The 24,937-nt window shown below is 56.1% G+C and overlaps 1 protein-coding gene across 2 annotated transcripts in view; it reads right to left on the bottom strand.

The window, feature by feature from the left end:
* The window catches only part of LINGO1 (leucine rich repeat and Ig domain containing 1), a 73,057-nt gene that overhangs the window by 13,710 nt on the left and 34,410 nt on the right, over positions 1 to 24,937 (bottom strand). The window contains exon 1 of one of the 2 annotated variants that reach the window (XM_079128874.1): positions 3,474 to 3,599. The exons of the other annotated variant lie outside the window; for it this stretch is intronic. Coding sequence (XP_078985000.1) covers positions 3,474 to 3,479 — 6 coding nt within the window. The 5' untranslated portion in view covers positions 3,480 to 3,599. Of the gene's footprint in view, positions 1 to 3,473; positions 3,600 to 24,937 lie in introns of those variants that run through there. 2 annotated transcript variants of the gene reach the window in all.

Below are 24,937 nucleotides of genomic sequence, written 5' to 3'. Positions count from 1 at the left end.
ACCACTGAGCAAGAGCCTTGACCCAGAGGCCGGGGGGCATTCTAGAGTGAGCCCCAGGCTTGTGGACTGGGGCCTGAGGCAAGTCAGGCCACCTCTCTGGTTGTTTTCTCAGCTATCAAATCAAACCTCTGAATCACCTACAAGGATCAGACTGAGAGCATCCTACTGATATAAACTCTGAGCAGCTAGCATTCATTAAGTGATTCTGTGTGCTGGGTTCTGTTCCTAAGTGTTTTGCATATATTAGCACATTTAACGGTCACCCATTCATAGCTGGTAGATATTGTTGCTGTTGTCCTCACTTTATGGAAAAGGAGACTGATGCTCAGAAAGATTAAGCTGCCCAAAGTCATGGGGCTAGGCAGTAGCAGAGGCAAGATTCGAATCCAGGTCTCTGGCTCCAGGGTCCACACTCTTTAACAGCATCATTACAAAATGACATTGAATAAACTGAAAACACAGGGGTAGATTGCTGTCATACAGCTCTGCTGGCCCACAGCACTTCAAGATATTCATTCATTCATTTGATGCATAAACAAAGGCCAATGTCAAGAATGCCTCAAATCCATTTGGAAATGACCCTGCCTTTTCACACTCTCTCCACAGAGAACCTTCCCTGACCCTGGAAGCCCTGCTTCCTGTGTCTCTGCAAAGCCTGCTACTACTTCAGCACTCAGGCAGTCTCCCCTCCTAAAGAACTAGATCAGCTCCACCCCCAGGGAAAGCCCCCTTCTCTGAAAGCCTGCACATGCCACTGAGTCCCCTGCCTCGGCTCTCCAGTTCCTGCCTGGAGCATCCTTAGCAATGCGATACCCAGCTCTGCCCATCCATGTAGGCTGAGAACATTGTGTCCCCTCCAGGTAGTTCTTGCCACTAAGAGCTGCTAACAGCTGCTCCCTCCCAAAGTCTGCCCCATCCCAAGGGCCAGGCAGGGGAGCCAGAGGGATGGGTACTAGTCTTGTCTAAGCTGTTCAAGGCACTCAAAGGGAACCATGGGAGGGCCTAGCCCAGAGTCGAGCAGGCAGCTCGTCCAGAGGGCGCTGAATAAATGAACGCAGGAATGAGGTGGTACAACATTAGGTGTGAACCAGTGAGGTTCTAAGCCCTGGGGGAAGAGGGCCAGTGACTCGGAGGGAAGGCTCCTGGGAGGAGGGGTCAGAAGGAGAGGAGAGGGCCTTTTGGGTAGGGATGCTAGACCAAGCCAAGTGAGGATGGGGGCATAAGTGGAGGAACTGATGGGAACAGAAGAGAGAGCAACCAGAGGGTAAGCACCAGAGGGAAGAGGGACTCTGGGGGTAAAGGCCTCCATCCTTCCAAAAAGCGCCAACACAGGACAGCTAAATCAAGAGACCTCTGCCAGCAAACCAAGGCCCCAACTCTGAAACCATGACTACCTACTGCCTCCCTTCCCTGGTCCCTCCTGGCCCCACTCCCTCACCATGTGCCTGACACGAAACCTCATGCCTCTGTGGGACCCTGCCCAAGTCACGAACTGCCTCGCTCTCAACAGGAACACTCCCCCATCCTGCCCCCAGCCCAGCCACATGGCTCCAGCTTCTTGGGCAAGTTCCCAAGGGGCAGCACCAGTGGAGCTACCCCTGCTACCAGGGGCCACTTTACTTCAGGCTGAACAGCAGCTCATTCTGGAGGGAAGCAGGCATGTCCCTCTGGAATCCTGGTTTTTCAAAAACAATATCCAGTATAGGAAAAATGGGTGCTCAGAGGCAGGGAATGGAGAAGACCCCCAGGATCAAAGAGGCTCATGGCTGGGTAAAGTGGTGTCTCCACCTTCCTCTAGTCACACCCCCGTGACCCCAGCCCCAGGCCCACAAGTCACTGAACGCCCGCCCGCCTGCAGTGCACACCCATCCATAAAAGCTGGTCCCTTAGGTTTGGGACCCACCCTAACTCTGGGCCTGGGGAGCACTGAAGCCTTAACAGAATGGTACTACAGGACCAGGACCAGAACCCAGCCAGGGCCACCACACACTTCCGATGGCAGGAGACAGAGACTAGACCCCTAGGTCTGGGGGGCCTCTCTCACCTCTGCCAGACCACCTCCAGGTGCTGCCTGGCCCGCTCTCGAGCCCTTCAGCAGGGCTCAAGGAGTTCTCGGCCTCTTCTCTCTTGCCATCCCTTGTCTCCAGCCATAGGTAGAAAGCAGGAAGGACAGGTATGCTGTCCCAGCACACCAAAGGCGAGCACCTTCCCAGTGGTGGGAGGACTCGGAGCCCCTCCCAGCCCACACAAGGACACAAGCCCCGGAGCAGTGGACCCTCTCCCTTACCGGCACTCCTCACTGGATGTGGGGAAGCCCCCGGCTCCCTGCCTGCTGGGTGCCCCAGGCTCTCCCGGCAAGGGAGGCCCCAGTGCTGAAGCCTTTGGCATAGTGGCTAGCAGGGCTGAGCAAAGAGCCAGGGCCCAGGCTGGGCTGCACCCTTTGGCTACCAAGCAGGGAGCCAAGCAGGGAGGGTTGGCAGGAAGGGGCTAGCCCAGATGGAGCTGCCCCCATCTCAGGGCCTCTGGCACTCCCACCCAACAGGACAGAGCTGTTTCTATTATCCCACATGACCCTTCTCCCCCACCCAGACCCCAGGACCTCTGAGAACAAAGGGGAGGTCCAGGCACAACCAGAACTGGACTGGGACCCCACCAAAAGCCCAGAGGAGACTGTCCACTGGCCTGGCCCCACCCCTCCTCCTCAAAGTGGGATCCACCCAGAAAGACAAGTCTCCTGGGGCTGCATGGAGGGCAGAAAGCACCATAGCCCACCCAAAGAGGTTGTGTGGGGATCAGGAGGTTCCTTCCTCACCTTCCTCTTAGAGGCTTGTTCCCACCTCCCACCCTCTGCCTCAGAACGAAAAGTGGGGCAGGAGGAGGTGAGAATCCAGGCTGAAGGCAGACAAAGGGGAGGCCCCTAAAGGGTTCCTGGGTTCTCCTCTGCCCAAGTTCCTCTCCTCTTCACCTCGCCCCTCCTCAATTTCCCTTCCCAGGGCTGGAGCTGGAAAGGGGCCCAAGCTCCTGTGGGGAGGGAACTGACATATAGGCTGGAGCCTGAGGAGAATCCCAGTCCCTGACCTGTGTCCACTGGCTTGGGAGTGCCTAGTGCAGGAGAGGGCTGCCTGGAGGTATCAGGTTCACTGAGACAGGGGCTTATCCTTTGGATGACCAATGCTCAGAATGGGAGGAGTGGTGGAGGGACACCAAAGCAGGAATGGGATGCCGGTAAGGGACCCTTCACAGCTTCCCGTCCCAATTTACCAATCTGGAAATATTAGGGCAGCAGAAATAAGAAAGGAGGAATTATTTCTGAGGCTTGGGAGGGGATCAGGCCTGTGACTCTCCCAAAGGAGGTCCGGGTGGCACTAGAGTGGCTTGCATCCCCAGGAGGGCGAAGCCTGGGCCGCTGGAGGCCCCCAGGGGCACTCGCCGCGGGCTGACCGCTCCTGGCTCGCCACCACCGCGGGGCTCACCTGCATCTCGGGCGCGCCGTCCGTCCGCTCGGCTCGGTCACCAATCGCATGTCTCTCCCGCCGGCCCGGCCCCAGCCCCTGCCCAGCCCCCTCCTCCGTCTCCTCCTCCTCTTCCGACACCTCCGCCCGGCCGTCCACGCACCCTCGCGGGGCTGGCGGTCAGTCTGTGTACCCCGCGCGGGCGGGAGCCAAGCGGGACCCGGACCCGGACCCGGGGCCCAGAAGTGGGAAGGCGGAGGCCGCAGCCCCGGCGGGCAGAGGGGCGGACGCGCTCAGGACGTGCGACGTGGGCTCCACCAGCCTCGTTCTGCCCGCCCGGCGGGCCTGGAGCCGCCGCCGCCGCCTCTGCCGCTGGGGCCGGGGTCGAGGCCGGGCGCGCTCCGCAACGGGGCCGGGGCCAGGGCCAGGGCTGGGGCCGGCGGGCAGCGGCCACGCATGCTGCTCAGAGCCCCGCGTCGCGAGAGGGGCCGGAGCGGCGCGGGTGGGGACTCCGCGCGCTCCGGGACCGGCCGCTGCCGCCGCCTGTGCTGTCGTCCGCCGCCCGCTCCGGCTCCCGCGCCGGCTCCCGCCCGGGCTCCCGCTCGGGCTCCGCGCTCTGCCGCGGCGCGGGGAGGGAGCGCAAGGAGCGAGCAGCGAGCCGGGGAGGGAGGAGGGACAGAGGGAGGGAGGGAGGGAGCGAGCAAGCGGCGGGAGCCGGGCGGGGGAGGAGAAGGCGCGGCCGCAAAACCAAGGGGGGCGGTAAGGTCTCCTTTTGGCGAAGAGGGGGAGAGCGAGGAGCGCCCCAACCACTGCCCTGCACCGATGGGGCAATGAAACTGGCAAGGGGGGCGCACTTGAGGGCGCGCCAGTCTCGCGTCGGAACCGGCGCCCCCGCGCTCTGATCTTGCACAAAGCAGCGCCCCTCTGGGTTCCTGGCTCTCCACGAGTCCCGGGTCAGCCCGGCCCAGGAGAGTCGGGCCTGCGGTTCTCCCTGGGTGTGTGCACCGGTTCGCGTGTGATTGGTCTGGCCACATGCGTGTGCATATGAGCGCCAGTGATCACACGTGTTAACTGGTACCATCGCACACTGCCATGTGGACGAACACACACGCGAACGGACAGGGCTCCCCACCTGGCCAGGGTTGTTTGGAGGGCGGCATGAGAGAGGGTCAGACCCAGAGCCTCTGGCCTGCGCTTCTCGAAATGTCAGAGAAACCCTAGAAAGGCCACATCCTAGCGGTCCTGGGGCGAGGCCGGCGGGACTAAAAGCCCCAAAGGACACCGAGGAAGCCGCGCCGACTCCGCGGTTCTAACCCGGTGCCGGGTCTTGCTTCCGCATTTGCGGCGGGTTGGGGGTTGGGGGGTCCCGCCCTGCCTGGATTCCTGTCCAGCAGAGGGCAGCAGGCTTCTCTGACCGGTTGTGGCAGGGGAGCACTGCACCCAGTAACCAGAAGAGGGCAGTGCAGAGCCTCAATCTGGGCTTGGCGGTTCCCACCTGGCTCCCAAAAGGTCTTGCGGGGAGGGAGAATCCTGGTCTAGGCTTGAAATAGCCCCCAAAGAATGAGACCTCTCCTTAGAGATCCAAATCCTCCTTGACCCACAGATAGAGACTAGGCAGGCAGGATGCCTTGGCAAAGCCTGCAGAGTAAGCTACCTCCTTGGGACCTCACCTCCTTCCACTGTACACCCTTTCCATCTCCTTGAAGCCAGATGCCCTTTAATACCAACCAGTTTTATTAGAATCATCATCAACACTGTCACCGCCAGGCACAGTGGCCCCTTCTCTGTTAGCACATTACTGCTCTCCCCATTAGCACATTAGTGCTCCTGATACCTTGAATCCACAGGGATAGGAACTCCTGCAGGCAGAGAAAGAAGCTGAGGCTGGGAGGGAGGGAGACTAGCCCAAGGCCTGTCAGTCTCTGGGGCAGACCCCCAGACCCTGCTCCCCGTGCCTCACCCTTCTCCCGAGAAGCTTGTCTGACATTCTCTGCAGATGCCTGATTGGCAAGGAGAGGTCACTCCCCACTGCACCCCCTAGCACTGCCTTGCTTTCCACAGTTCAGTCTCACACCCGCCCCCCCCCCCCAAAGAGTTGCACAGACCTGTTCCAGCTAAACCGCTTCTGCATACCTCTGTCTCACTGCCACACCACTGCTCTGGACAGTCCGGCCTGGTGAACTCTCCTTTCTTCTATGACTAAGTCCATCCTCATCCCAAGCCTAGCTAGAGCCCCTTCCCAGCAGGTGTCCACGCTGGGTCATTACATTCATCTTCCAAAAACCCTGGGAAGAGGCGCTACTGTTCCTTGTGACAGAGAGAAGGAACCCCAGGCTCAGGGATGTTAGGTGACTTGCCCATGGTCACACAGCTTCTAAGGGCTGGAAAGGGAATTTGAATCGCCTTCCAAGGCTGAGTAAACCAGTAGGAGGCAGGCTTGGCAGAGGGACTTACAGGTGGGAGGGGAGATGGGGAGGCGGGCACAGGAGTCCCCCTCCCTTCCAGAGTCCAGCGAAGGTGGCTCCCCGGCCCATCAACACCGCTCTCCCCGGACCCCTTTTCCAGGCTCCAGCTCCCCCACCCTGGCTGTTTGTGAGTTACCGGTGAGCTCCCGCCCTCCCGCGCCTCCTCCTCCCACCAGCCCGACAGGAATAGACGCTCCCTAGCTCCTGCGTAAAGGCTCCGCCAGACCCGCTGCGGGGCGGGGGCGGGGGCGGGGGCTATTCCTGGTGCGGCGACTGACGCAGACAAGGCGCGGCCACAGCAGATCTCCGCCCCCGACTCACCTGCTCCCTGCCTCAGTGATCTCGGCGGAGAAATGGGGGAGAGCCCAGCGTCCCCGCCCCCAGTCCCAGATGCTGGCTGAGGAAGTTGGCATCCCAGGGTGGGGTCTTTGGCGCCCACAATGATCTCTTTGCGTCTTGGAGGCTTCAGGGATGACGCAGAACTGTCTGCAAGGAACTGCCCCACAGACTTAGTCCTCCATCTCAACAGTAGCCGAGCCATTTCCTCTTCCCTGTCTCCAAAAGAAATGAGCCTCTCAGATGTCCCCGCCTTAGTCCACCAACGGAAATAATGGGGACTGGGAGGCTTTGGGGTGAGAACTTGGAGATGCCCTTTAAAAGTCTCAGCCGGAACCTAGGCCCTGACCTCGAGTGTATGGAGTCTACTCCTGAGAATCCCGCAATCTGATGCCTCCCAAAAGGCTTCCCAACATCCCGCCTGGTGGTGTGGTCCTCAACATGGCACTCTCAGGTGGCCTAGAGCCATGGACAGTGTGAAAAGTCAGGATGGCCCAGTGGAAGACTTCCCTGACACATCTAGGAGATCCTACCCCAGAGCCACAGCCAAGGAATGTTGGCCCACATGTCCAAGTCTTTCTCCTTGGGGCACTGTCTGGGCAGGCCCTCTTCCTGGTTTCTGTCCATTCTTCAAAATCAAACCAAGATCGTCTCTATTTCTGCCTCTCCTCCCCAGACGAAGTGGCTTTAGAGGCAAGGTCCTCTCTCCTCCCTCTCTGTCCTCAGATTCAGAGCTCCCAAGAGCAGGTCTGAGACTGTGTGTCTCATGGGTTGGCACATAGCAGATCATGGTTTCAGGTGAGAACTTGCCAGTCCCCCAAAAGCAGGAGCAATGGCTGCAAGAAGCCAGCCTGCTGCAGCCAAACAGAGCCCGGAATGCGTGTGCCAGGGGACTCTGGAGGGAGGGACAGGCCCTCTAACACTTATTCAGCCTCTTCTGAGAGCCCAGATTGGAGCTGAGCTTGACATTCTTCATCTCACTCCAGGATTGGCTTTGCTAACCCAATGCACAGATAAACTGAAGCTCAGGGAGAGCTGGTGACTTGCTCAAGTTCATCTATGCCGAAGAGGGAGAGCTGGGATTCGAAGCTCTGTCTGCTGTGGGATCCCAGGCCCTGGTCTCCTCTCTCTCTGGGTGGCTGAGGATGCAGGAGCGGGGCCCTGGTGGAGACGGGGTCCGCTGGGGCACGGGACAGAGGGTGGCACACACAGGCCTGCCTGCATGCCTGCTCTGGCCAGCCCTGCCTGCAGGCCAGCAGCTTACAGGATTTTACGATGATGATTATTTCTGAAGGCACTTGAAATTAATGACGACTCTAAAATGGCTGGGACAGCGGAGTCATTGCTGAGACCTCTAATTAGCAAGAAAAACGGAGACCAGGAGCTGGGAGCCGGTGGGGGCTGGGCAAGCAGCACTGGGGCATGGAGCAGGGTCAGGGGATTGGGTGGAGATGGCACTCAGACCCCTAGCTTACAGCTAAGAGCTCAGGCAAACCCCATGTTCCATTTTATGCCACAAATTAACTTATTACCTTGCGGTGTGACCTTGAGGGGGTTGTTGCCCCTCTCTGGGCCACAGTTCTCCCAGTATGCCCTGGGGGGATTGCCCTGGGGTATCGCTAAGCTCAAGGCTCCTGGCCCTGCCTAGACATTGGGGACAGTGGGATGAAGCCTCAAAGTGGCTCTTTGGAGGAGTGTTAATTGCTTGAAGGCAGAAGCCCAGAAACCCGGGTGGGGGGCACATAGCGCCTGGGAGTCATAGTAGAGGCCCCAGCCTCCCCCGTGGCTCTCATAGTCTTTCTGGTGGGGTTGCTGAGGTCACTGGTCTAATAAAGTCCTAGAGATTGAAGCTGGAGTGAAGTGGATTGAGAATTGGCAGGAAGTCCGTGTCAGCACCCTGGGCTGATGCAGCACAGGATGGGGACACCTGGTGGGGCTACTAGCAAAGTCCCCACTTGGAGGTGGACCTGAAGCTGTGTCAGGGCAGGAGGCCTTCCTGCTTCCTCCTGGTGAACCACAGGGTCCTACCTAGTGTGGCATAGAGGGTCTTGTGCAGGTGCTTCCTCCTGTACGTCCTGTACTGTGGGGCAGCCAGTACAGAGAGGGGCACTGGAGCTCAGTGAGTGGGAACTTAACCCCGTGGCTGGCCCAACTGGAAATATGCTGGTGGACTTGGAGGGACATCCATGGCGGGTCTAGGTGGAGGCCCAGAGTCCAAGGGCAGGGTTGTGGCAAGTCCACTCACCTAACTGGGTCATCCTCTACCCCGGCACCTACTGCAGGCATTTCTTGTCATCAACAGGTTTCTCAGACCCTTGAAGTCTCTCTTCCTCTTTCAATTCAGGGCTCTGTGTGGCTCCCTTCTTCCAGAAACCTGCTCTGAAAGCCTCATCTTTCCCTCTGAACTGGGCTTCTGGGCTTCGTGTCCTTGAGCACCCTGGGCCTCAGTTTCCTCTTATTTAGAGTAAAATAAGACTCTAAATAGACCCCCAGCATGGGGCCATGTGGGGACCCCAGCAGGTACTGGATGCTGAGCCTGGCCCACAGCACAGCTGGCGCTTGGTGAATGTGGGTGTTTTTGTTTTGTTTTAGTTTTAGTTTGGGGTACCAGGGGTTGAACCCAGGGGCACTCAACCACTGAGCAACATCCCCAACCTTTTTTGTTTTGTGTAGAGACAGGGTCTCACCCAGTTGCTTAGCACCTCACTAAGTTGCTGAGGCTGGCTTTGACCTTGTGATCCTCCTGTCTCAGCCTCCTGAGCCTCTGGGATCACTGGTGTGTGACACTGCACCTGGCAATGTGGGTATTTTTAAGGTCATCCCGATTACTGTGATGGTTGCTCTCTGCTCCCTGACCTCCTCTCTTAGCCAGGGGCTGGCTGTGAGACTGCTCTCAGCATTCTTCCTTGGAGAAGCCTGGACTGAGTTCTTTGTCCTCTGAGAACTGAGAACACCTGGAGGGCATGGATTGCTCTTGGGTCTCCTGCCATTTCCACTGAGCCCACAGGCCCGCCTGCGAAGCCTCCACTATGTGCAAATGAAAGCCAACTAAATTCCCTGTTCAGCCAGGACCAATGGCTTCTCTAGGGAAAGGGGCCAGGGCATGGGGATAGGGACACTCTTGAATCCTCAACTCCTACTTGTGCTCACTTCAGGACCTTGGTCACCCATGCCTCCACTGGAAAGCTTCCAGTGTGAGTGGCATGCCACTATCTAGAAGCAATGGAGTCAGCAGCTCTCTCTCTATGGGATCACACTGAGGATTGGGGTGGGGGAAGGAAGGTTCTCGGAGGACTTATGGTAGAAGTTCTGGCAGAGAAACCAGGTGCTGGAGCTGTCTTGTTGTCGCATCTGTGGTGGCTGAGATGTAAGAAATTTGTCTGGGGCTGACCAATGTATGGGCCATGCCCATCCTGCCCACTTTGAAGTCCCTCCAGGAAATTACCTGATGTTCCTAACCTCGAGTGACCAGAGGGTGCCATTAACTGTCCTCAAGTCAGAGAAGGGATTGCGGTTGTAGTTCAGTGGTGGAGTGCTTTCCTCACATGGGTGAGGCTCTGGGTTTGTTCCTCAGCATCACATAAAAATAAATAAAATAAAGGTATTGTGTCCATCTATAATACAAAAAAAGAAGTCAGGGAAGTGTGTACTCCATTAAAAAGAGAGAGAGAGAGAGAGAGAGAGAGAGAGAGAGAGAGAGAGAGAGAGAGAGAGAGAGACTGACTGAATTGGAAGCCAAACAAAAAATGCAAAGAGAAAAAGCAATTTGTATAAAGGGACCACTCCCTGGCTCTTTGGGACACTGGGCTCTGTGCTTGGCAAAGCAGCTCCTCCTGAGAGCCAGGGCTCCGCTGTCCCCGTGGAGCATGTCAGGGGGGACGTAAGGTAATATGTGCAAACAGGCAGCACTATTAGCAAATCCATTCATTAAGCAGTCGTCTTGAGTTTGGTTGTGCTGGAGATTTGTTTATTAACTTAAGTCACAACCTGTTATTAACTAGAGTCAAAGGCAGTGTGGCAGCTTGGGATGTGGTCAGCTTCAGAGCCAAGCAGCCTTGAGTTCCAGTTCTGATTCTGTCTCTGACTGCTGTGTGACCCTGGACAAGTCATTTCGCCTCTCTGAGCTTCAGCTGCCCTGTGATAGGCAGCCCTAAGATGATCCCCAAGGACCCCTGCCTTCCTGTATTCCCCTGTCGTGTAACCCCCTCCCCTGTGCGGGCTGGACCAGCTGACTCACTTCTAAAGAGCAGAATATGGTGGAGGGGATGGCATGTCACTTCTGAGGTTAGATTACAAAAAAAGCTAAGGCTTTGCTCATGGTGCGCTCTGTCCATGGCTTGTCTGTCCACGCTGAGGAGGACACCTGCCATGTTATGAATGGCTCTGTTGAGAATTCCACATGGAAAGGAACTTGTGCCTCCAGCCAACACCCATGAGCACTGAGGGCTTCCAGCTGCCACTTGAATGAGCATAGAAGCAGGTCCTCCCTGAGCGGAGCCTCAAGGCAAACTCTGCAGCCACCTTGACTACAGCCTTGTAGGACCTGGAGCCAGGGGTGCCCAGTGCCACCTCTCCTGAATTCCTGCCCTATGGAAACTGCAAGATGATACTTATTTGTTTTAAGCCACCATGTTTGGGGATGATTTGTTATGCAGCAATTGCTAACCAATACATGCTCTATCTGCTAAGTGGCCTAACAGTTCCTTTCTCCCAATGGCTGGGAGCATTGAGATAATTCAGGCCAAGTGCTCCCAATGGCATAGCAACTTGGCAGTTTTCTGGTGAAGTTGAAAAAATACACATCCTATGACCCAATGGTTCCCATCCTGAGTATGTGTCCCTGAGAAACAAGAAGGCAAGTAGGGGAATGTTCATAGCAGTTTTGTCCGTAATGGAAAATGAAAAACATGCTACATGCCCATCATTGGCAGAGGGAATGGACACACTCTGGCATAACCACCCAAGGGAACACTATGCAGCCCTGAGCATGGAGATGCTGGAGTTACCCCTATGGGCACAAGTGATGTCAAAAATGCCATGTGGGGAACAACCAAAGGTACCTACAAGGTGGTGCCATTTATGTAGTTTAAAAACAAGCCTCAACTCCTATACACTGAGCACAAATACTTGCATACACCAGAAACACACAGACACTGTGGAAATGACCAGTGCCAATTCCAGGGACCGTCGCTTTTCAGAGACAGCAAGGGAGACAGTGGCCCGTCCTGACCCCCACACTCTGGTGTGGTTCTAACTATGTTATCACTTGCTCAGAGATTCATTTGATCCTCTCAAAGACCCCATGGGGCCCGTTCTATTATCATCTCTTCTTACAGGGAAAACTGAGGCACGGGGTCTCCAGGCAGCTACTCCTGGGCTTTTGAGTTCAGGGGAGGCCAGGGCTTGGTTCCTCACTGTCCTTGGCCTCTATTGTTCTATCATAGGGAAGACACCCTACCACCACCACCTATTTAGGTGTGAATTGACAGTTTGGGAAATTTTTTTATTTTTTATTTTTTGGTACCAGGAATTGAACCCAGGGACACTCAACCACTAAGCCACATCCCCAGCCCAGTTTTTGTATTTTATTTAGAGATAGGATCTCACTGAGTTGCTTAGGGCCTTGCTAAGTTGCTGAGGCAGGCTTTGAACTAGCAATCCTCCAGCCTCGGCCTCCGGAACTGCTGGGATTACAGAGGTGCGCCACCGAGCCTGTCTGGGCAATTCTTGATTCATCAGCCTGGAATGTTTGCAGAGCCCCTGTGAGCCAAGGATCATATGGGCTACGTAGCAGAGAAGACTAAAAACAAGGAAGTTTGAACAAGAAAAAGTGCAAAAGATGATTTGACACAATTCGGTTCAACCTTACCTAGACTCAGTTCAGAGTCAGATAAAGGTTGAAGTAAGGAATGTTACGGAACCTCTATGATACGAGACACCCTATATAGGTGCTCCTATAAGTTATCTCATGTAAGTCTCTGCCAGGCTCTGTAAAGTAGGGACTGCTGGGATGTTTTTACTCTCTCCATTTAACCAATGAAGAAACAGGATCAGGGAGGGGGAGCAATTTCCCAGGTCACTCAGCAGTACTGTCAGGATATGCCCTCCCTCCCTCTTGTCCTGCCCTCTGGGGCTGGGGATGGAGAAGGAGGGCCCAGGCCTTACTGCCTAGAGGGGGTCCCAGCCCAGAGCAGGAGAGTCTGGGGGATTTGAGAGGAGGGGGAGCCATTGGGACAGGTTTCCTGGATGGGGATGGAAAGCAGGTGCTTCAGTGGCCTCACTAGCATCCATCTACCCCTTTTCTACAGCTTTCTCCGTGCCCACAAAGCTCACGGTCTAGCAAGCGAGGCTCAACCCAGTGATACAGGTCAAGGTGAGAGAAGTGGGGGGTGTTTGTGCACCCACAGCATACAGCAGGTCCTGGAGAGTCACAGCAGAAACCCAGGGGGCAGCAAAGATGGCGTTGGAATTGAAGGATGAGAAGGAGCCAGTCAGGTGTACAGAGGTGAGGGTGGCACCTTGTGCAAATGCCAGGGTGCGAGGGCCTGCCTCCCGCGTGGGGAAGACGGTTGGCCCTGAGGAAGGCCCATGCTGGCGAAGGGGGTTCCAGCGTGGCTGAGAGGCGGGTGCAGGCTGAGGCTGCCTCACGCTCCAGCCGGCTGGGTACCCCTGCCCTGGGCCCCTCTCTAGAGGGATTAAGAGCAGGGGAGTTAAAACCATAACGGCACATGTAATTATGTGCAAAAACGAAGGCGGGCTCCTTCATAATTGATGGTGGGAGAGAGTAAATATCAGCAGAGGCACCCAGCTGCATCGCCCTGTCCCGTCTGGCTGGGACCCAGGGAGGCCGCCTGGCCACTAATATGCCTATAAATTATTGAACTTATAAAGAAGAAAGCAGGTGTCATGTCACGCCCATAAACAGCTTGTTAGCTAAGACTAACGAAGGGGTGGCCGACCGCCTGGCATCCCATCAGCTCCCCCACGCCCTCCCTGATTACAGAGGGGGACAGATGAGGGGTGGGTGTGGTGCGGGGCTGAGAGCCTGGCTGGCCCCAGGCCCTGCCTCCCACCATTTGACCCACGATGGAGTCACATGGTGCTGGAGGGAGGAGGACCAGAGACACAAAGAGCCAGAAATGGCATAAACGTGCCATCACTGGGGCAAGCGTCGACCGAGGGCGGCCTGGGAAGCCAAGTTCCTGCCAGTCTCCGATGCTGAGCTGTTGGGGTCAGACACAGGGTGCACCTCCCAGGGAAGCCACCTGTCCTCTCTGAGCTGCTGTCCACTCAGGTCACCTGGGGGTACCTTGGAAGGTTGTGGGGAGGGTCCCAGGAGTGTGCGTGCACATGTGTGACAATGCGGGTGCACAGTAGGCCCTCATGCGTGGGTGCTCCCCCCACCTCCCCTGCCCGCCCCATCTCACAGGGACTCCTAATTAGATCAGGCCTAATGAGGCTTTCCTCTGCCAGGCTGTTTACGCTCCATTAAGGCCCGAGCCCAGGACAGTAATGGGAGGGGGACTGGCGGGAAGGAGAAGCCAGAACCTGTTCCATCCTCGGCTCCACCATCCATAGGGGCTTTCCACCCCCAGGGAGCAGAGAAGGGGACAGGCGGGGCTCCTGGTCTCCAGCCGGAGCTGCCAGAGGAGGCCTGGGGGAGGGGAGGAGGGTGGGGCTGCTGGGATTTTTCTCCTCAATGGTGAAGAGCTTGGAAGACCACTGTCCCTCAGGCCAGGGCCTGCAATCTGAGACCCCTGCAGGAGGGGCAGAGAGGCAACCTGTGGGTGCCACGGAAGGCTCAGCTCTGCAAGGGCCACACAAAGCCGAGGGGGCCACTCTAGACCCAGGGGAGGCATCCCTGTCCCTACCTGGCCCTTGGAAGCTGCCAGATCCTCCTCCCATAACTGACTCAGTGCCACACAGGGCGTGGACTGGGCCTGTTCCTTGGCTGGGTCAGCAGGCAGGCCCTTCTTCCCACTCCTGAGGTACCCAGGAGAGCATTAATTCTCTAAGTGGTTTCCTTCTCTCTGAGGAAAGGAAGGAATCCCAAAAGCTCTTATGGATTATGTCAAGGGCTGGGCCTCTTCCCAGGGTGCCTCTCCAACCCTCGTGCTGTCCCGGGCAGACTCGTGCACAGAGAGGCCCCCCCGGCCTGCTTTGCTCGTGCACAGAGAGGCCCGGGGTTGTGCAGCAAGTCAGCACCACTGAGCACCTGCAGCCTGGACCTCCTCTGCTCCCCACAGCAGCCCGACTCTCAGGCTCAGCACTCTGACATCTGCTGGGTGTGGCAGGGTGGCATTTCCAGGCGCTCTTCCTGCCCCGAAACTCCGGGAGCCTATCACTGCCCATCGGGGCAGGGGCAGTTGGGGCGGGTGCCTGCAGTGTCAGCCAGGATGGTCTGGTCAGAGTAGACAGGCATCTCGTAGAGGTAGCTCTCAGGACTGGGTGCCCATTCTGGGCCCTAAGGACAGCTCCCCACCCCCAGGAGAGGACATCTTTTGTCTATGATAATACAGGTTCTAGAATCAGGAACATGTCTGTCTGGTTTCCAAACTTCTATCAAACTGAATGGGAGGGGCCCACGGAGGTGCAGCAGGATGGCCATCAGGGGGCAGGGGAGAGCAAGGGAGGCCAGACCCCTGGCATGTGACTGGCAGACCTGAGTTGGTCTCTGGATAGTCCTGGGAGCAGGGCAGTTGTGTGGACTGGGCCAGGCAGGAGAGCAAGGATGTCCCTGGGATCAGGGATACCCAGAGCCCTGAGGCAGGACTGGGTGGGAGTCCTGTCCATCAGGTAGATGATGAGGCTCAGGCTGGCAAGTCAGAGGTAGAAAGATCTAGAAGGTCTCAGACTCTAGGAGGGCTCCCCACAGTCTCGAATCAAAACACGGGTGTGTACACTCAGAAGCAGTGTGTTCACACCACCTGCTGGGGCGTGAAAACCAGCCATAAATACCTGAACTGTCGTGGTAGCTCATCAGGCAAGTGGGGAGACAGCCTGGTGTGCCCTCAGGAAGTTCCCAGTGACTCACAGGCTGCAGGCCCCCTCTGCACACCCAGACACCCCTCCCCCACCCTCTGACTCAGAGCAGCCCCGTCCAGGAGACTGATCCACCGCCATCCAGAGCACGCAGGGCAGGGAAGACCACCGTCCATTCCCCATCAGGGGCTGAGGGGCCTGAGCGGAGGGAGCTGGTCAACTGCCAAGACACCACGTGTGGGGAAGCTGGGCAGGACGGTCCCCAGGCACAGTGTGAAAATGTGGGCTGAGGTCCACTCCTGCCACTCCTTCTCCCAGGCAGCAGGCAGAAGGTGCCCTCATTCTCATTGCCACTCATTCCCTCAGTGCCCAGTTCTTTCCACCCTTGAACTTGGCAGTGGTGTTTTCACATTTACTCAGTGTGCTGGAGGTTGGGGGGTGGTATGAGCCTCTGTCATGGCTAATGATAAATGACAGCTAATGTCTGAAGTGTGGGAAGCATCGTGAACAAACTCAGCCTCCTGTGTTTGTCCTCCCATCCCCGGGCCGGCGGGTCCCTGAGTGCAGGACTACTGCTTCTGAGGGACACCTGCACTCAGTACGGGTCCACTGGAGAGCCGCCTCTGGCCGCATTTTTGAAGGGCCAGTAGTTAGCTGTGGGACGTGAAGAATGAACAGGAGCAAAGATAAAGATCCTGTGGTAATGCCACCCTTGTGGTGGACGCTGGCCCACCTGGAAGAGAGGACAACCCAAGGGTACAAGATACCAAATGCCCCTCAGACACCTCTGCTGCCTGGGGGCAGTACAGCCTCGCCTTGCCTGGCAGCCCAGGGTGAGCCCAATGAATGACAGGCAGGCCTCCGTTTCCCCATCTGCTGGAACGGTGCTGCCTGTCGTGCCCGCCTCCTGGGGAGCCAGGGTGGCACCAGAAGCCTCTGCATGGCCTGGTGGGGTGATGGGCAGACACCTAGCTGCCGAAGGGCAAACGTGTGCCCAGTCCCTGCCCCACCGTCCAGTCCAGTGAAGCCATGGTGGCTGCTGCCTGCACTCCAGCTTCGTGTCCAGGAAACGTGGACGGGAAGGGACCTCGCCCACACACCTGCCCCGCCCAGCCCGCAGCAGTGTACAGAGCGACGCCCGCCCACCCAGGCACGTGCCTGTGCACCCAGAGACCAGCACACATGTGGGATCACTCTGGTTCTGTCCCCACGAGGAGTCGGGCTTCCTAGCACCCTGCTGTCATGGCAACGGAGAGCTAAGTGGGGGGCAGGGGTGGGGAGGAGAAAAGGGCTGGGAACCAAGGTGGGGTGAAGCTGAGGCTCGAGCTCCTGTTTCCTCTGGCAGCCTGATACAGGTCACCCTTCGGCAGGCAGGTGGGTTATTCCAAGCGGGTCAGACAGGGGCCACCGCTCCCCTCCTGGGGGTATAGACTCAGCCAGGCAAGCCCCAAGGCCAGCCCCGCCCCAGATACCTCAGGGCTGAGGGTCTGCCACAGCCTGAAGAGCTCGCAGGAGAGGGCTCCTCCACAGGGCCCGAGGCACCCGGCAGCAGGAGGGAGTGGCTGCCGGCTCTCCTGGCCCCCCACACAGACGCTGCCAAGGTGACACTGGCCCACAGTTACCAGGCCTTTACAATATGACGGCGAGCGCCAGGGCCCCAGGATCTACATGTGACACTTCATGCTCTCCATGTCCTGCAAGGAAGGTTCTGTAAGGTGAGGAAACAGAGGCACAAGAGACGCCCAGGTCCCCGAGGAGTGAGTGGCACCCCCAGAAAGATTCCAGTTGAAGCTTGTGGAGGTGCAGGGAGGCTGAACGGCAGGTGGCCAGGCGCCCAGAACTCAGGTGGTCTAATTGCCTATTTTGCAGGCACTGACCCTGGAGCCAGAAGGCCAGTCTATCTCCCTGTGGCTTCATGGGTGGGAGTCTAGGGATGGGCAGGGGCTAGGATGGCCACCTGAGAACCCAAGGTCCCATGAGGTTCTCAAATCAGGTCCCAGTTATGTCCCTAGGCTGTTGGAACCCCACCAGAATCAGGAGGAAGCCTATACTGAGAGGGCCCAGGTCCATCTGTCAGAGCCCAGGCCAGAGGAGACAGAGGCCCTACTTACAAGAGGCTTTGACACTAGGTGGGCAGTGATCAGAGATGCAAGGAGGACAGAGGCAGCCTGGGAGGGAGCAATCCTGGAGGTCTCCCTGGAGGAGAAAGTCTCGTGGGAGCAGTAGGAGCCTGGCATGCAGAGAGGGGCACAGACATTCTAGGAGGCAGAAGAGCCTCAGCAAGTGTTGAGGCTGGCAGAGAGGGTTCTGTATAAGGCACATGGAGTGGCCACGCTGCCCACTGTGAAGTCAGAGGCAGAATATAGCCAGAAGCTGAGCAGGGGTCTGGAGTGCTCTCCAGGGTCTTCCTCCCCAGGACCAGGTCACACTCTGCTGCAATACCACCTGTGATTAAAGAGCCAAAGGGCCTGAGGGCCTCCTCCAGGTGCAGCAGGACAGTCCCCAAATGCAATCACAGTGCTAAGGATCACAGCTGTCTTCTTTCATTAGTACTGCCTTTGAACCCAGGCATCAAGGGGCAGGCACTGGCTGGCTCTGGAAGCTGGGAGCAGGTGCTGAATGCTGTTCCAGGCAGCCCAGGAATGGCCCTGGCAAAGCCCTGCAGCCTCTCTGCTACCCTGCCCTGCAGGCTCCTCCCTTCTGCTTTGCCCTTCCCTCCTGCCACTCCTGCTCTTTTTCCTTGTATCTCTCTATCATTGTTCCTTGATTTCATTTTCAGCCCTCAGCATTTTTTCCTGAAAGAGAACAGCTGGGCTGCTGGAGTTGCAGAGGAAATATATTTTTTGACTACTTTGCAGATTCCCCTTCTCTATGAAAATGGATACCACCATTACTAACTGAGGGACAGGTGGATGGTGGGGTATCTACTTCCTTGCTTCTTCTTTTCTTCCTCTCTGTGGGTTCTGTTCTGGAGTATCTAATAAAGACAGGGTCAGACACTGGCTGGGAGGGGAGGGGGGTGGTAAGTGGGGAGGACTATGGTATCAGGTGTGGGCCACTGGAGTCCTCAGTATCATCATCACCCCCTTTCTACAGATGAGGAAACTGAGCCCCAAGATCACTCAGATACAGTATTTATAATATTAAATTTAACCAGAAGACCAACTATTTACGGAACGTATACTGCATGCCAGGTTCCATGCTAGACACTTCACGTGCCTTTGATCTATGAGGCCTATACATTACTGGTGACATTTTACAAAGGGGAAATTGGAGGCTCAAGAAGGGAAGTCACTAGCCTGTCACACACCTGGGCCAGTAGAGCTGGAACGTCCACCCACCTAACTATGCCACTGTGCCAGTGATACCCAGCCGGCAAGGGGCAGAGCTGAGATTTGAATACGTATTTGTCCATGTTCTCACCCTAAGGCTGGTCACACTCCCGTGTTGCTGATGCCATGAGAACTTCAAGCAGCAGCCTAACCGCAGCACGACCCAGCCTGATCCTGACCCCAACCTGCTTCCTGGGCCAAGAGTTGCAGAGTCCACCAAACCATCTCGGCCTCTGGCCCGCCCTCTTTTGGCTTCAGAGACTCTGCTATGAAAGGGGGAGACTGGATGGGGTGAGTCTTAGATAGCAACACATGAAGTGGGACTGAGGACCCCAGAGCCATACTGACACCCCCCCAAGCCCGCTTCCCAAGGGTCACCCCTTGCCCACCCTGTTCTCCAGGGTGCCACCTGTTGCCCTGCCAAACAGAGGACCAGGAGAGGGAGAGTGGGAAGCAGACCTTGGCCTCAAACCTTCTGTCACACTCCCCGTGTCCCCCCAGGAATCCTACACTTACACACACATGCCCTGGAGCCAGCCCCATGGGGCCAGGGGGCTCTCGGCTCTGCACCTGCTATGGTGGTTCTTGATCTGTGGAAACCCAAGTCCAAAGTTAGGGAAGTGTCTTAGCATTGAAGGCACCACTCACTCCTCGGTGCCACAAGGCTGAGCGCACAGACATGCAGGGACACAGGACAGCTGTCCGTCCTCGGCTGATGAAGTAAATGTATTTTCAGAGCAACACATGCAGTTGCGTGAGTGGAACATTCTAGGCAAACACATGGTCTACGTATAGGTTGGTGAGTTCACAGCAGACCTGTTGGGTGGCGACGCCTGTGCTCAGTGCCAATGCCACTCCTCCCTGAGGGCTTCAGGAACACCACATCAGCATGGTGGACACGCACCTGTGCGCAGTCAGGGCAGCACCTGTGCCTCACACAGAAAAGGAAGGTCCAGGAGACTTCCTGCGGGCATCTGTAACACGGGACAGGCCATCAGAGATGGAGGTGCGTGGAGAGACGAGGGGCCGATTCCATCCACACGTGGGGAGAGCAAAGGCCAGGGCGCAAGGGGGAGGAGCGGGGGTTCTGAGTGTGGAGGGGCTACAGAATGAAACCAGGGAGCAGGGGACCGTGTGCTGCCAGCTGGTCAGCTGAACTCAGGGTGGCAGGCTGGGCTGTCCCCAGACTGGGCTTCCACAGGCCGCCCGTCCCACGCACTGCAGCTGGTGGCACTGCCCATGGCCCGGCGGAGGGAGCACTGGGGGCAGAAGAGGGAGGGTCCTTCCACTCCCCACCCCCAACTCCACCACCCCAGTTGGCAGCAGCCGGAAACAGAACGAGTGTCAAGCAGGCTTAGTTCCAGACCCACTCAGCCACCACAGATGTCAAAATGACAAATGACAAAATCCCCAGTGTCACCAGGTGACATCAGTCAGTGCACCTAAAATCCCTCTGTTCTCACAAAAACCAGAGGGGTGACAATGCTGCCCATGCAGGTCCTAGGTGACATAGGGGTGGGGGTACTGAGGAGGGCTTTTGAACTGCGAAGAGGCGAGGAAGGTGACACGAAGGGGCTGTGAGGTCCCTGGCGACCTTGCTGTCAATGGATGAGGGCCCGGGAGGCCAGTCTGATGGCCACAGCGCGGTGTGTACACACGTGCACAGCGTGTGCCTGCAGATGCGTGCGTATGTGTTTTAAGACCCAAGGCTCTCAAGATTGGAAGTGACGGGGAGGAGGAGGAAGTGAGATTTCAGGATAATCTTAAAAGCAAAAAAAAATTATTATGTGTCAGAAGGAGTGGGGAGGCTTAAATGGCTCCCAGGTGGGACACAGAATAAAAGAGTCCTTGCTGTTATTTTTCGATTGTCTCCATGCAGGGAAGACTGGCAGAGGGTCGCCATGGCAACCCTGGGCATCCAGCAGGGGGCGGCCTGGACTCTGCAGGTTGTGTCTGCGCGGAGAGGTGAGTCAGCCCATCAGAGCCCAGAGGCCATGGCAGGTCCAATCCAGGCAGGACCCTTGTCCTGGATTCCCAGTTCCTCCTGCTCTGGAAGCCATATCTGGGAAGAGGACAGATCAGAGTTGTGTAGTGAAACTGCCAGGACAAAGACACAGAAGTCTCTGGATGGGGATGGGGTGCAGGTGGGGGCTGGAGGGCTGTCAGGGAGCAAGGGAACCCTGCAGCCTGGTCACAGAGGGGAGAGACCTTGTGTGGCTGACCCAAATGACGGGATGAGGATCGGGGGGGTGGGAGGGTCCGGGTGCTGGAGTAGACAGGGACCCAGTGGCAGCTTGGGTCGGGGCTCTCTGGGGGGCTACCCCCGGGCCTTTACTGAGTAGCTGTTTTAGAGGTTGGGTCTGGGTGTACCTGGCCCCAACAGCGGGCTCCAAAGTCAGGTAGAAGAGGAGTACAGAGCAGGAGGAACCAGATCAGGAAGAAGCAGCTGAAGCTGCCCTGTGCATCCGGGTGCTCACAGAGGCCACCTTTTTTTTTTTTTTTTTTAGTTGTAGATGGACACGATACCTTTATTTTAATTAATTAATTTTTATGTGGTGCTAAGAATCAAACCCAGGGCCTCACACATGCTAGGCAAGTGCTCTACCACTAAGCCACAACCCCAGCCCCAGAGGTTACTTCTGATGGAAAAGGAGGGAGAGTTCTCCATTTGTGGAAAAGTAGCTGTGAGCTTGCTGCCTCTTGCACTGTGGCATCCCAGAGCCTGACATTTGATAAATATTTTTTTGAATAAGTGAATGAATGACAGAGGACCAAATGAACATGGCTCAGAAAGTCACTTGGAAGCTCTGGGAGGCAGTTAACACCTTCTCTCCGATCATTTGCAGACTAGTATTGAAAGAGCTAAACAGGCTAATGAAACCTAAAAATGACAAGTGAGAAAATTGCTGGCCTGGGAGGCCACAGGAATCTTAGCATCAGATGGCTCAGGGCCTTTGGTAACCTGAACCTGGGAAGGTGCTAATGGTACCTTCTTAAAGTCAAATGACCAAAGCCCGAATCAGTATCAGGTAGTGACTGCCAATGATTCGCTCCGCCACAAAGGCACCGTGTGTGCCCGAGCGTTCTGATTTCTTCGAGTCGTTCTCTGAATGAGTAAGCAAGAACTCTGAAGCACAGGCTAGCCTGTTCAAAGGCCTTGAAATCACACCTTCCAAACCGTGGCCAGTGAAGAGCAAACACATACAAACCCAGCATGGATGATGGATGGTGGCCCAGCCAACAAAGGCATCCTGTCAGGGCAGCGTCCTGCTCAGCCGTCCACCTGCAGGACTGGCTGCTTTTATCCAATCTTATGTCCAGGGAAAGGGGCTCTGCAGGAGCTTGGAGGTTTTAGGACATGGGATCTTTGGGTCTCAGGGTTGGCCAGGTTTTCAGGGATTCTGGGCTGAGGTTGAGCAAAGGAGGCCCTGGGTCACTTCTGTAATTCTGGAGAAGCCAAGGAAAACCAGGGTGGAAAACATGAAGCCGTTCCTCATCTGTGCAGGATGCTGCTCCCTGCACTCACAGGGAGAGGCTTCTGTGACTAAAAGGCTAACACAGACAGACCCTGCGCTCAACCAGCACAAGGGCACGTGTGGCCCCACGAGCCCTGGGTGAAGCTTTGGTCTTCTCTATAAATCAAGAAGTCAGTGGGATGAGAGCACCATCACAGGCCACCATGGGGCTCCAGTAGGAGGATGCATGCCAAGTGCTTCATCAACAGCTGGGTCCAAAATACTATTATTCTTGCTGCTGATATTGACCCACTAGGTAGAAAGGGTTCCTTCCCAGAGTCCCTGGGGATTTGGAGGCCTCCCTGGGCCTTCCAGAAGCATCTGTCCTCTGCACTATGAGACTGTGGCTGATGGCCATCCGTCTTTCCTGGTAACCCCACCATCTCTTGTCTGTGGCAGCAGCTGGGGAAGTAGTTGGGTGTGTGTGTGTGTGTGTGTGTGTGTGTGTGTGTGTGTGTGTGTGTGTACGCACGTGTGCGCACGAACTAGAACACCATCCTAGAACATGGAAGTCATATTCCCTGTGTCCATATATCCTCCAGGTGACCTCTTTCATGCCCACTCCAGATGCCCCTCCCCGGAGCTGCTGCTCACTATTTTCCACCTGGAAACTGCTCCCACCTACCCCTGGCTGAGTGGCTCAGGGTCTGGTTCCAATTCCTCCTTCCCCAGCAAGTCCTCCTGGATTTCCAGTGGTGGTCAAAGGCAGGCCCAGTGAGGGAGAGGAGAGGAAGCTGCCGTGGATGCTGACCAGTGAGGCTTCCTCTGGCATCCCGCCAGCCCTGCTCTTGCCCAGGCGCTCGTCTGTCTCCTGCTATGGCTGTGGCTGCCTCAGGGTGAGAACCATGGCCAGGTGAGGCCCTCACTCCCACTCCAGCCTCCTCACTTTGAGGAGGGGCAAATGCTGGCTGCAGTGAGGCTCTGAGAACCTGCTGTCAAAGGTGCTAATGGGGACCTCTGCCATTCTCTAATGGGGGAGACTGAGACTTCAAGAGGGAAAGGGACTTGTCCCTGGGGCTGTAGACTCAAAGTGGCTCTGGATTCCAGTGGTGGTGCTTGAGGCCCAGTCTGCTCTTCTGGCTTCACTGAGACTCCACTGGCCCAAGTCCCAAGTCATTGTTGTTCCAGTGTCCTCTCCTACCAAGCCTTGCTTACTCATCTTAGACTGGCTGTGGACTCCAGGGCAAACCTGTGGCCTCAAGCCAGGGAGAGGACATCTTCTTGAGAGGGGAAGGAAGCTGCAGAGCGAGGCACTGAGTCCCCAGCCAGGTGGGCCACCCAGATCCCCACTACCAGCCCTCTCAGTGTTGAACGGAACATTTGTTGAACAGAATTGAATTTACTGTTCGATTGCAGGAGATGTAATTTGATCTGGGTCTTATGAAGCCCTTAATAAAGTTAAGGTATTACTGGTATCTGCTGCTTTTTCATTTGTTAAAGGAGGCAGTGGGGCGGGGGCATTCAGCCAGGAGTGAGGGAGCCTATCTGTTCTGTCTGCCTCAGCTGCCACCTCACCATGTTCTCCTGGGGCAGGTGCCACCTGTCTCTGTTCCAGAGGAAAGGTATTCATCCTCAAGGATTAACCAGCAACCCTGAAAATCAATCTGGGGAGATGACCAGGAAAGGAAAGGGAGGTTGGGTCTCCTTGGAGTTGGGGGCAGAGAGGAAAAGAGCTACCATTCATTAATAAAGTTTTGTGTGCCAGAGTCCCTGTTCCCTTTAGTTTATTCAATGCTCATGGAATCCCTGTGTGACCACCATTAAAGAATGTTTATGAATATCCTGGTTTTCCTCTTTCAGGCATCTGGTAGGGAACTGCATTTCCCTGTCACCTTTGAAGTTAAGTGCGGCCATATGACTTGCTTTGGGTCCAAGGAAAATGTTAGTGGAAGTGACAAGCCCACTTCCAAAAGGAAGCCTTAAGAGCCAGTGTGGCCTTGGCTTTAAGGTACCCGTAGGTGCACATATTGAGATAGTGCCCTCAGTCTGGGATCCCAAGTGAAGTGAGCAGCAGCTATCCACTTATGTCACAGTGGTAAGATGTGAGCCTGAGCTGTTCGACATCTCTGAGGTTTTTAAGGTTGTTATTGCAGCAAAACCTCATCTAGTCAGACTGATATAGAACTTCCATGCCTCCATTTTCCAGATGAGAAAGTGGAGACTAAGACAAGTTCAGAAATTTTCTGGGAGAACCAGAGTGAGTAAATGGCAAAGTCAAGAGTCCATCCCAGGGCTGTGGTTGTGGCTCAGTGGTGGAGTGCTCACCTGGCATGCATGGGGCCCTAGGTTCGATCCTCAGTACCACATAAAAAAATAAAATAAAGATATCGTGTCTACCTACAACCAAAAAAACAAAAACAAAAACAAAAAACAAAATAAAACAAAAACCTCAAATTTTAAAAATGTAGAGTTTAAAAAAGAAAAAGAGTCCATCCCAATCCATTGGCTGCCAAGACGTTGCCCTGCCCATGCTGGGCTCGGGTGGCTGTTCCAGGCTGGTGAGATATGGTCAGACCCCAGCCAGCAGGGAAGGGGCCCAGGGCTAAGGATCCATTTCTCCTCATCTTCTACTTGTTGCTGGGAACGGTGCCCCTGCAACCTTCACAGTGGCCCACTGGAGATGCTGGACTAGGGTCTTCAGTCTGGGAGGACCAGAGGGGGCGTGAAAATGGTTCCAGAGCTACACAGCCCCAAATTCTGATCCTGGATCTGCTTTCTCTAGCTGTGTGACCTTGGGTAAGTTGCTGACCTTTTCTGAGCTTTAGTCTTCTCCGGTGTTAAACAGGAATAATGCTACTCCCTGGTTATTGTAAGAATGAACACAGAGGTAGAGATCTTGGCACACAGGGGGACTT

This window comes from Sciurus vulgaris, assembly GCF_902686455.1.
Source record: "Sciurus vulgaris genome assembly, chromosome: 2".
Taxonomy (NCBI): domain Eukaryota; kingdom Metazoa; phylum Chordata; class Mammalia; order Rodentia; family Sciuridae; genus Sciurus; species Sciurus vulgaris.
The sequence above is the reverse complement of the archived record's forward strand: the minus strand, read 5'-3'. Positions and strand labels throughout refer to the sequence as shown.